At 35.2% G+C, this 13274-nt stretch overlaps 1 protein-coding gene across 7 annotated transcripts in view; it reads right to left on the bottom strand.

Annotated features, from left to right (window-relative positions):
- Positions 1–13274, bottom strand: part of LOC127872864 (ral GTPase-activating protein subunit beta-like) — a 78598-nt gene that overhangs the window by 19310 nt on the left and 46014 nt on the right. For 5 of the 7 annotated variants that reach the window (XM_052416315.1, XM_052416312.1, XM_052416316.1 and 2 more), the window contains 3 exons: positions 12178–12299; positions 11734–11979; positions 8166–8234 (listed from right to left, as the gene is read on the bottom strand). In XM_052416315.1, coding sequence (XP_052272275.1) covers positions 8166–8234; positions 11734–11979; positions 12178–12299 — 437 coding nt within the window. The remainder of the gene's footprint in view (positions 1–8165; positions 8235–11733; positions 11980–12177; positions 12300–13274) is intronic. The other 2 variants (XM_052416318.1, XM_052416319.1) reach the window with 1 other exon arrangement.

The following is a 13274-nucleotide window of genomic DNA, read 5'->3' as shown; positions in this document are numbered from 1 at the left end:
GTCAATGTATGAAAAAGTTATGTTGCCAGTTTTTTTGTTCTGGAAGCTAAGACAAAACACTTAATACATCATTACAACATAGAAACCTGTTAACCTCTGGCTCTGAATCAATATCTATAATGTCTAGGCAGCAATAACAACTTTTAAACAAGAGCACCGCCTTGCGGGTCCAGACCGCTCATCTATTTTCTTTTAAAAGGTGAAGGGACTCTCAATTTAAATCACAAAGAAGGCAGGGGTGGAGTGAAGAGGGGTGTATAGTGTGGGGGTGTGGACATTTATTACATTATCTTTCAAAAAATGCGTGAAAAAAAATGCAAAAAAAAGGGGATTCTTGGGTGCGATGGTTGGACGGTATTTCAAAAATAAAATAATAAAAATAAATATTTGTGTTTTTTAACTGTTTCAAAAAAAAAATTTGGGGGTGGGAGTGGGGGGGGGGGGGGGTTATAGTGAGAGGGTGTGGTGGTCATTCGTGAGATGATCTCACAAAAAAAAAAAAAAAAAAATAAGGGGGGGGGGGAATTCAGGGGGGGGGGGGAGGGCACGGGGGATGGTTTGGGTGGAGTCTATTGCGGTATGTCAGGTAAGAGTAGTTTTGTCAAAGTATCAATCAAATCTAAACATAAATAAAGAAGTTATGGCAATTTTAGCAAAATTTTATAATTTTACCTTGAGAGTCAAGGTCATTCAAAGGTCAAGGTAAAATTCAACTTGCCAGGTACAGTTACCTCATGATAGCATGAAAGTATTTGAAGTTTGAAAGCAATAGCCTTGATACTTTAGAAGTAAAGTGGATCGAAACACAAAACACAAACCATATATTCAAAGTTACTAAGTCAAAAAGGGCCATAATTCCGTAAAAATGACAACCAGAGTTATGCAACTTGTCCTTTTACTGTACCCTTATGATAGTTTGCGAGTGTTCCAAGTATGAAAGCAATATCTATGATACTTTAGGGGTAAAGTGGACCAAAACACAAAACTTAACCAAATTTTCAATTTTCTATGTATAAAGGGCCCATAATTCCGTCCAAATGCCAGTCAGAGTTACATAACTTTGCCTGCACAGTCCCCTTATGATAAATAATAAGTGTTGCAAGTATGAAAGCAATACCTTTGATACTGTAGGAATAAAGCGGACCTAAACACAAAACTTAACCAAATTTTCAATTTTCTAAGTATAAAAAAGGGCACATAATTCTGTCAAAATGCCAGTCAGAGTTGCATAACTTTGCCTGCAAAGTCCCCTTATGATAGTTAGTAAGTGTTGCAAGTATGAAAGCAACAGCTTTGATATTTAAGGAATAAAATGGACCTAAACACAAAACTTAACCAAAATTTAAAATTTTCTTGATATTTAAGGAATAAAATGGACCTAAACACAAAACTTAACCAAATTTTTTAATTTTCTAAGTATAAAAAGGGCACATAATTCTGTCGAAATGCACGCGCCAGAGTTATCTAACTTTGCCTGCCCAGTACCCTCATGATAGTTAGTAAGTGTACCAAGTTTGAATGTAATAGCATTGATACTTTCTGAGAAAAGTGGACCTAAACGCAAAACTTAACCGGACACCAACGCCGACGCCAAGGTGATGACAATAGCTCATATTTTTTTTTTCAAAAAATAGATGACCTAAAAAAGGTATGCACCTTACCTGTAGTGTAGGTAAATAATGTCTGTTTTTATCTGAAATATGTTAGTGAGATAGAATGTTCTTATTATGTTGTGTTAATTTAACAGCATAATTTTTATGAGAAATGATTTATTTTTCACCTGCAAGCCTTTAATTTAATGCAAATTTTATTCATAATAGTCAGATACATGTTCTCAAAACACATTTCAACAAAGGGTGCAACCACTACCCTAACAAAGGCAGCAAGGGTCTGATGCAAACAAGCCATTTAACCCGCACACTTGAAAAATTGGCTAAATGCATGCTTGTAAAGTATCGTCCGAGATAAGCCTGTGCAAACAGCATGGACCAATCGAAGACAGTTATGTTGCTTTTGTGGTATTTGTTGTTTAAGAGAAGTCAATTCTAAATAAAAATCCACTCTAAGCAGAAAGTGTTGTCCCTGAATAGTATGTGAAGACCACACAGGCTTATCAAGTATGATACTACGTACATGCATTTAACAGGTATTTTCAATGAGGATGTCTGAATATTGTAAACTGCTCTAAAAATTTACACAAAATAAACAACAAAAGATGGTGAAAATGAACCTATACACAGACTGGAAAACTTTCTTGAAAAATATAGTGTATTCTTAAAAGAACATATAAAGGAAAATATGAGTAATTCTAGTTTAATATATATTCAATTTATGCCAATATAAACAAGAGCTTCCACTGAATTGATACATCCACACACCGCTTAGATACACAGTATAATAGGTTTGATATTATAAGTGCTGAATTTTTACTTAAAATATTGAAGAAAATATAGACTATTAAGGTTGCTATAAGGCTTTAGATTGTAACACATCATCATATGATTCAACATAAGTGCAAAAGTAATTGCAATTTCTCAAGATAAATGTAGAAATGAAAAAGAATTAAAAATGAAAAACTTGTATCCAAGATGGTTGCGTATGGGACATTCTTCATCATGTAGATGCACTGTAGGAAAATAGAGTAAAGGTCACAGTTAATTTCATGAACTTAATGAAGTTTCATGCTATGAGCTAAATAAAATGGTAATAGGCCACTAGTGTGCCATGTTGAATTTCATCAAAAAATATATTCATTACCATGCAAAATGTTCATCAACAGTTTAGTTTAAGCAAATTTGCAGCTCCACATATACAAATAAATTGAAGAAGTAATTGAAGAATGACTTTTTTAAATCTGAAAAGGCCATCAGTTACCCATCTGAAATGTTACAGACAAACTAACATGATGACTCATGTACACAGTTCTGCTTCTAAATTGTGTTTGCTTTATGACCACAACTGGGCCCTTCATTAGTATGTTATAAGAAAGTATTTCAAATATTGATAATAATTAGGCGAATATTAGTTCCATGTATTAATAGTGTTGTTTGGTTAAAGTAAAAAGGGACGTTTTACTATAATAATGGAATTCCAGCAAAGCATACAGATTTTATCAGACTGCAAACTGTAGTGTGATATTGAAATAAAGAAGCCATAATTTTCTGAATCAACACATCAAGAAAGGAAAATGCGTGTGAGTATTTAAACGTTTGAACACAATAATGTCATGAAAGGAATATGTATAAGAAATTAAAGAGTTAATACAGGTTTTTGTACATTTATATTTCTTTAAAAAAAAAATATATAAACAATATGCAACAGGGAAAGAACCTAATCTGACTAATTTTTGTCTACAGTAAATTATAATGAAAACCAAATTGCTTAGTTACTCTGAAAAGGAGAAATTAAACAAAACAGCATTCCAAAGATTTCTTCGCATGTAGTAAACTGCATCTCCCTGACAAAGCCCCATGCTTCAGTGCTGCTTACATCAATAAAATATCATATACGAGTCGTGTCCTGAGAAAACTGGGCATAAAGCATGTGCGTAAAGTGTCGTCCCAGAATGAGGGACGACACTTTCTGCTTTCAGGACATTTTTAGTTTAAATGAAGTCTCTTCTTAGCAAAAATCCAATTTAGGCGGAAAGTGTTGTCCCTGATTAGCCTGTGTGGACTGCACAGGCTAATCTGGGACGACACATTACGCACATGCATTATGCCCAGTTTTCTCAGAACGCGACTCATATAAACTCTACATAATTGTCACTAGAACTATGAAAGATAATGCTCTGTATGCGTACTTTACTTATTTATTGCTGACAAAATTATTGTGCTACACAAGAGATGTGTTTGTCAGAAACACAATGCCCCCTATTGTGCCGCTTTGAAGCCATATATTTGATCTTGAAGGATGACCTTGACCTTTCACCACTCAAAATGTGCAGCTCCACGAGAAGTAAGTAAGAGATTGAATGGAGAAATGAATTTATTTTTTTTTACCTTTGACCTTGAAGGATGACCTTGACCTTTCACCACTCAAAATGTGCAGCTCCACGAGATACACATGCATGCCAAATATGAAGTTGCTGTGTTCAATATTAAAAAAGTTATGATAAAACTTTAACAAAGGTTGAAGTTTTAGGAAAGAAAAATACAATGATATTTGACCTTTGACCTTGAAGGATGACCTTGACCTTGACTTTTCACCTCTCAAAAATGAGCAGCTCCATGAGATACATTGAGATTGAATGGAGAAATGATTTTTTTTATTTTTTTGACCTTTGACCTTGAAGGATGACCTTGAGCTTTCACCACTCAAAATGTGCAGCTCCATGAGATACACATGCATGCCAAATATGAAGTTGCTGTGTTCAATATTAAAAAGGTTATGATAAAACTTTAACGAAGGTTAACGTTTTAGGAAAGAAAAATACAATGATATTTGACCTTTGACCTTGACTTTTCACCACTCAAAATGAGCAGCACCATGAGATTCACATGCATGGTAAATATCAAGTTGCTATGTTCAATATTGCAAAAGTTATCAAACTACAACCAAGGTTAAAGTTTTGGGACAGACAGACAGACAGGACAAAAACAATATACCCTCGATCTATCGATCCGGGGGCATAAAAAAAGTTGTGACTTCATTAATTTCATTAAATGCTAGCAAACAACAAAAGAACATCTGAACAATACTCAAATACCTGAAATGCTAAGGAATTAAAAATTTCTCATAACTTTATACTTCTTATTCATAGTTTCCCAAATTACAAGCAAGTGAAATCCTATACCAAGCTTGTGTCAAGGGAAATATGTCTTAGACAACTTGTTGCAAGAATGCATACACAAACAGGCATACAATCACCCAACTAGCAAATAACTGATACATATATGTAGCACTGAATGCATCTTTCTGAGCCAAGCAAACTCATTGTGGAAAACATAAAAATAAAATTCATTATTGAATTAATTTTTCTAACATGTAATATTAAATTATACATTCACTACTGCACATGTAAAAATTATAATAATTATATACCGTATTTTACCATGTATAGCGCGCTACCATGTATAACGCGCATGCGATTTTTCAAAGCCAAAATGGAGAAAAAAAAAGAATTCAAGACCAAAAACCTGAAAATTTGGTCGAAAATGGCCGCCATTCTTATATTGCGCAATCATTTAATCCGAGTTTTTCGGGCGCTTAATTTTTTGTTTTAAAGTAGGGAGCGTTTATACAATCAGGAGCATGGGTTGCATAGTACTATATTTTCAACAATTTTTTAGATTATTCTCTCGAGAACACCGATATGTCCTTATTGCCGCGCACTGCGCGTGTTTTTTCAAGACCCCTGCGCATTAAATTCGAACCACTATTACCTATTCCTCACATTTGAACAGTGTAACATTTTCATTACCTGCCACTCACAACATCGTATGACATCTTCTTCTGCAGACCCGCAACATCGCAATGTCTAATTTTACGCAAATCGTCCGTGGATCCCATTTTATTTTTCATCGACTTAAATATTACCCCATTAAGAGATGCTCCCCATTAAATCCAGTTTGACCCGGTATTTCACGCCTTCACTGCGTCAAGTTGATTAAGTATTTATAGTTAGACAAACAATACACCCGAACGCTTAATTCCATACGGTTGGCGTTATCGGCGTAAAGCTATTAGACAAATATCATTTGTTTGTCTCTATTTAAAGAAAATAAAACGAGTCTATATCTCTATTGTTGGTTTGTAACCTACGTAGTATACTCGCACAGTAGCATATTAATGCAGAGATCGGAAAATCATTGATAAATGTATTTGTCATTTCAATGCTTAGGGCCGAGTAATTTCGGCGAATCGGATCTCAACTTACGTAAAACACTTGGTCAATTAACCGTTAAACTCCAACTCCGTTCTCTGCAAAAGGTTCGAAGGCGGAGCTTTGCACATGCTATTATTTAATTGGACAATTGCCATTGATGAACAAACACACGATTGGTTCGGCATGTTGATTGCTAGACAAAGGAAGCCAATTTGGTCAGCGAGAAACTTGTCGCTTTATTGCTTCAGACAGGAAGCGGCTTTCCTTTGATGACGTCAAACTGTCAATTCACATAGAGTGCAAATTTTTGGAATTGCTAACATTAAACTTTGGATTAAATTATCAAAATAAAGCATCAAAATAAAGCAAAAGCGAAGTTGAGAAATATGATTGAAATAATTAGCGTCAGTTCAAATAAAACGTTTTGCATTGTAAATCAACGAGTTTTCATGACAACAAAAACTTTAACAAACAATACCGCGACGCACGGGGATCGATATACCTCGATTTTTTTTAATGAACAATCAATGAAGAAGTGTGAAAACACCAACAAAGACATTTTTTTCATCTTTTAATTTTTGTCAAAACTGTTACTTCCCCGTTCATTCCTAACCTTTCCCGCTATTTGTTGTTTCGACAACGGCCCCTTCAGTCTATAACATTATAGGGTGTTGTTTTCTGCAATAACAAAAATGGCGGCAATTGTGAAGATTTACGATTAAGAAATGGATTTTTTGCAATTTAGCAAATAGGAAAGCGTTGTGTCAATGTATTACGCGCACTGAATTTTTATTTTGAATTTTGAAGGTAAAAAACTGCGCGCTATGCATGGTAAAATACGGTATAGATAATAATTACTTCAATCTAAGAAAATCTGAAGCTGAATGTGTAGGAAGGTAAACACAATCTTTTTTTGCCAGGCCCAAATACACAACATTCATTAAATAATGTATATACATATATAGTGTCCTAGTATTTCACGTGACCATACAGATTGAGAATCTTTGAACCTTCCACAATTAAAAACAATTCACTGCTTTGCTATGATAGCACAAGAAATGGTTATAAAAAACTTGTCGATATAGGTTTTACTGCGGCGGCATAAAGGGGACATAAGAAATATTTTATTTAACTATTTCTATGATGTGCGCACATCATACGTTATGACGTGCGCATGTCAAGGCTATGACGTGTGCACGTCATAACTATGGAGTGCGCAAGTCATAGATATCGCGTGCGCACATCATATATATCGCGTATATATATATAGCTATGACGTGCGCACGTCATAGAGACTGTCAAATAAAATATGCCTATGCCCCCTTTATGCAACTCTATGACGTGCGCACGTCATAGCTATGACGTGTGCACGTCATAGAGACTGTTAAATAAAATATTGCCTATGTCCCCTTTATGCCACTGTATTTTACACTATACAGTTTGAGGATAAAATCATTGATGTTCGATATATGCACACTTATATAATATTATTATATTGCTTACAACATCATTTAAAGACAAACAAGAGCTGTCTCCATAGGATGACATATGTCCCCGCTAAACGCTTTGATAGAAATTATGAGCATTTTTCATACTTTAAACGCATTTTTCAAAACCTAAAAGCTGACCCTTAGTTCAAGGTCAAGATCAAATGGGTCAAAATTTGTGTGCGTATGGAAAGGCCTTGTCCATATACACATGCATACCAAATATGAATGTTACATCTGAAGCGACATAGAAGTTATGAGCATTTTTCGAAACCTTAACACAAAGTGTGACAGACAGACTGACCCTTCAGGGGCATAAAAATAAAAAATAATATATTTGTTTACCATTTACATCTTCCTTAGTAATAAGCTTCACGGAGCCTATTCTTTATCAATATTACAGGTCTAATTATTTTTCAAAACTGATTAATTCTATTTAATATAACTTTCAAGTAATTGGAGACATTTTTTCCTTCAAAGAATTCCGTGAGCCCTTTAACACCTGAACAGTGATAATAATGAAGTTGAAGAACAAAGATTCTGAATCTGTACAAGACATCCATAGAGCTCAAAAGAAAAATATCAACTCAAGGACAATTTTCTTTGAAAATTCTCGTAAAATATTTTCCTCCTTTTTGAACAATCAAAATGTTGTGTTTAAAAAAAATGATGAAGTACAAAGCATATATTGATTTGTTGTTATTATGCTTCTTACTAACAAAAAGCTTAGAAATGACCTTGCCATATAATTCAGGAATTTTATTAATTCAAGATTTCAAGAAATGTATTTTTCTACAGAGCTTTGTGGATTAAATGGGGGCAGGCGTCTTTGAGTCCAGGGAAGATAATACCTGCATGTACACTGACTTAGAGTCTTTATCAAGTCTCATAGAGACTGATTCTGTGTTTGGAGTTTGCCTCTGAAAGACCGTTAGAAAATAACAGCTGGAGGTAATAGTGTGGTTGAAAACAAGATCTGACAAGAAGAAAACAAAGTAAGGACCATGTCTTATCATTGCGAGATAATTATCACGATAATATATAAAGTAACTAAATGTGTTTCTAATATTAGATCAGTAATTCAATTGTTGTTTTATTTTAATTAAAATATGTGTTGGAAATATACCAGATTAACAACATATACAAATTATCGTGGTCTTTAATTCTTTAATAAAATAAAACATCTTGCATGGGAACAAATATATTTTTTTCTTTTTTATTTATAATGACTGATGTGATAATTTGACTTCAAAATAATCCAAATCAAAACAGTGACTAAATACATAAATGGGAAACAAACATAATTTAAAACAAGAGGGCCATGATGGCCCTGTATCGCTCCACTGTTTTTTTTATGCGAAAAAAGCGTGCAATGCACATGTGTTGAAATGTACTCAAGCATGTGACTTTTTCTTTCTATCCCTCGTCCCACTGGGCGCTTAAAGTTGGAAGGGTGAGCATTTTTATACATGGAAAACGTTACTACAGTGTTAACTAAACAGACTAAAAAGCCCGGGAATTGTTGCACAGGTCCTTTGCTTATAACGTTGTACATTTAATGAATGAATAGCAAAAACGCATAAACATGCAAAATTAAACGACTTCCTGTGGCAATGTTTTTTGATGAATCCAATTTTCTTGAACAACTTTTTAATGGGAGCCTTCAAGGGATAAATTTGGCCCCAGGGGCATAATTTGAATAAACTTGGTAGAGAACTATAAGGTGTCACTACATACCAAATTTGGTAGCCCTAGGCCCAATGGTTATGGACAGGAAGATTTTTAAAGTTTGCACAAAAGAGGCTTTATATAAGCATATGTTCAGTTTTGTGACCCCCGGGGCAGGGTCAAATTTGAGCCCAGGGGAATAATTTGAACAAATATGGTAGAGGACTATTAGATGTCACTATATACCAAATTTAGTAGCCCTATAGGCTCTATAATTATGAACAAGAAGATTTTTAAAGTTTGCACAAAATAGGCCTTATTTAAGCATATGTTCATTTTTGTGACCCCCCCGGCAGGGTAAAATTTGACTACAGGGGCATAATTTGAAAAGCTTGATAGAGAACTTTAAGATTTTAATACATACCAAATTTGGTAGAAATAGGTCCAATGGTTATGGACATTAATTCTTTAAAATTTGCACAAAATAGGCTTTATATAAGCATATGTTCAATTTTGTGACCCCTGGGGAACGGTCAAATTTGATCCCAGGGGCTTAATTTGAACAAACATGGTAGAGGACTATTAGATGTCACTACATACCAAATTTGGTAGCCCTATGCCATACCGTTATGGACAATAAGATTTTTTAAGTTTGCACAAAATAGGCCTTATTTAAGCATATGTTCATTTTTGTGACCCCCGGGGCAGGGTCAAATTTGACCCAAGGGGCATAATTTGAACAAACAAAGACGAGAACTATTAGATGTCACTACATACCGAATTTGTTAGCCCTAGGCCCTACAGTTATGGACAAGAAGATTTGTAAAGTTTGCACAAAATAGGCTTTATATAAGCATATGTTCATTTTTGGGACCCCCGGGGCAGGGTCAAATTTGACCCCAGGGGCATAATTTGAACAAACAAAGTAGAGAACTATTAAATGTTACTACATACCAAATGTGGTCACACTAGCCAAATGGTTATGGACAGGAAATTTTTAAAGTTTGCACAAAATAGGCTTTATATAAGCACATGTTCAATTTATTGACTCCTGGGACGGGGTCAAATTTGACCCCAGGGGCATAATTTCAACAAATTTGAAAGAGGTTCACCCCAGGAACATTTGTGAGAAGTTTTATCAGAATTAGACTTGTAGTTTAGGAGAAGAAGATGTTTAAAGAAAAAGTTAACCCACGCACGCATGGACGACGGACCATGACATAAGCCTCTGGCCAGTGGAGCTAAAAAACTGGTCAAACTAAAAATATATGTAAAGAACACAACAAACAAGTTTTGTTGAAACACACAGTTTGAAATATATCCCTATATATATGAGCAGCGTTCTGAGAAAACTGGGCTTAATGCATGTGCGTTAAGTGTCATCCCAGATTAGCCTGTGCCGTCAATACAGGCTTATCAGGGACGACACTTTCCGCTTTTATGGTATTTTAGTTTCAAGGAAGTCCCTCCTTACCAAAAATCAAGTTTAAGCGGAAAGTGTCGTCCCTGATTAGCCTGTGTGGACTGCACAGGCTAATCTGGGATGACACTTTACGCACATGCATTAAGCCCAGTTTTCTCAGAACAAGGCTCATACAGTTATTGCTTTGAAAAAGCAGGATATTTATTATTGGCATAATTCAAGTTGATTATCCTGTTAACTTAAACAACAGGAATATGCTTAGAATTCTGAATTTCTCCGGTATGTTTGTTTCAAAAAGTTTCAAGAAACTCATGAATAAGTTCTACCAAGAAGTAAGATCAAGATGTAGTGAAATGTTTGTAATAATCAACTATTAAATATGTCATTTTAAATGAATATAATATGTTACTCAAATATAGTACTGAACAGCTATATGAATTCAGTTTGGTTGAAAAAAAAGTATGAGTAACAATATAGCATTTTTAATTTAATATGTAGAGTGCATATAATGAAAAATATGCTGGTTACCGTACAATGCATGCTTTGTAAAGTTTTGCGTTGATACCTCATATTACAGTTGAGATATGCCATTGCACACATCCTAAATGAGATCTACGAGGTTTCAAGTTGATACCTCCTAGACTTTTCTATACATATTTCGGACAAATTTAAGGTAAAGATTTATCAAAGGGCAAACAATTTATAGAGAGGCAAGTTTGATTGTGCATTTGCTCTGCAAACCCCATGAACACAATCCAATTCAAGTTGAAACTAATAGTTTCCAAGATATGCTACCAACAAATATTTAATATCAATCATTAACAACAAACAATGACTCTTAAAACAGGGGAGTAAAAGTTCTGGTTATTGTGCTCTGCACACCCCTTTAATTAGATCTAACTTCATTTTCAAGTTAATGTCTCATTCACTGTAGGAGATATGCTCCAGAAAAAATTTATTACACAATTTTACAAAATGGCTATAAATCTAAAAAAATGAAAAAGCAATAGTTATGGTTATATTTATGCACTGCACATCCTTCTATGTAATCTACCTTCATTATTTTGAAGTTTCAAGTTTACACCTATAATTTTTTAGCATTGCTCAGGACAAGAAATCTGAAGTCCGAACGACAACTGACAGACTGACAACCGGAAACATGTATACCCCTCTTACACATTGATTGTGTGGGCAGTATAATAATGATAAATGTATAGCAATTTATGAAATTGTGTGTGAAATGAGTAAATTGAAAGAAAAGGGCAGTGACAAAATACCAACTACAAAGGTGAAGAAACACTTATATACGTTTAGTAATTACACCATACCTGAGACTTTGATCCAGATATTCCCAACTCAACCACCTCCAGGACGTTATGCAGGCATTCCTTATCATACAGCAGCCGGCTATGCTCTACCAGCCAGAGGGTGAGGCACTTGAATGCAGCCACTATCATTGAGTGCAGATCCTTCGAGTGGAACTGTGCCGGGCGCGAGCACTGGTACACGATGAAGTCGCAGATCCACTTGACAGTGCGCTTGCACATGAGCATGTTCGCCGGTGCAATCTTGACCTTGATTTAAACAATATTTATTTAGTTTTTTCGTAAATACAATTAAGGTAGGCAATTCAAAACAAACATATATACTACTTTTGAAAAAAAAAGCCAAACAAGTAGACATTTCTTTATTGCTTAACTTTGATACTGGAAAGTTAAAATAAGCAGAATGGAAAAAAAAAATTGATTCTTATTCTATTTTTCTCTTCTGACCTTGGCAAGCCCCGAGAGGAGCTCCATGGCAGCGAGGGCCGTGCTCAGCTCTTGCTTCCAGGAGGCCATCAGGCGGTTACACACCAGCGACGTGGCCTGCCCGAACAGACCGTATGCAGTGTCTGAAATAGGGGAGAGAGAATCGTGTTATGTGGTGCCTATCATGTTATGTGGTGCCTATCATGTTATGTGGTGCCTATCATGTGTTATGTGGTGCCTATCATGTTTTACGTGGTGCCTATCATGTGTTATGTGGTGCCTATCATGTGTTATGTGGTGCCTATCATGTTATGTGGTGCCTATCATGTTATGTGGTGCCTATCATAATATGTGGTGCCTTTCATGTGCTATGTGGTGCCTTTCATTTGTTATGTGGTGCCTATCACGTTATGTGGTGCCTATCATGTTATGTGGTGCCTATCATGTTATGTGGTGCCAATCATGTTATGTGGTGCCTTTCATGTGTTATGTGGTGCCTATCATGTTATGTGGTGCCTATCATGTTATGTGGTGCCTATCATGTGTTATGTGGTGCCTATCATGTTATGTGGTGCCTATCATGTTATGTGGTGCCTATCATGTTATGTGAAGCCTATCATGTGTTATGTGGTGCCTATCATGTTATGTGGGGCCTATCATGTTATGTGGTGCCTATCAGGTTATGTGGTGCCTATCATGTTATGTGGTGCCTATCAAGTTATGTGGTGCCTATCATGTTATGTGGTGCCTATCAGGTTATGTGGTGCCTATCATGTTATGTGGTGCCTATCATGCAATATATGATGTTATGTGGTGCCTATCATGCAATATATGATGCATTATGACTGCATTAATAATGCTTTGGTGAGATTGATTGTATGCATGAATTGTATAAATCCAACAAATAGCATATTTAAGCATATATATTTTAGTTTTATTTCAATTTCTTTAAATCATCTATGCATACTACTTTTACAAAATCATAAAATACTGCCAGAAAAAAATCACCAACAAACATCTAAAAATGAAACTCAACCTTTATATATCTTACAAGCAGATAGAAATGCAAACTACAATCTGATTATAAATATAGTGATGACAGTGAATGAGAGCGACTG

This window comes from Dreissena polymorpha, chromosome 3, assembly GCF_020536995.1.
Source record: "Dreissena polymorpha isolate Duluth1 chromosome 3, UMN_Dpol_1.0, whole genome shotgun sequence".
NCBI classification, from domain to species: domain Eukaryota; kingdom Metazoa; phylum Mollusca; class Bivalvia; order Myida; family Dreissenidae; genus Dreissena; species Dreissena polymorpha.
The sequence above is the reverse complement of the archived record's forward strand: the minus strand, read 5'-3'. Positions and strand labels throughout refer to the sequence as shown.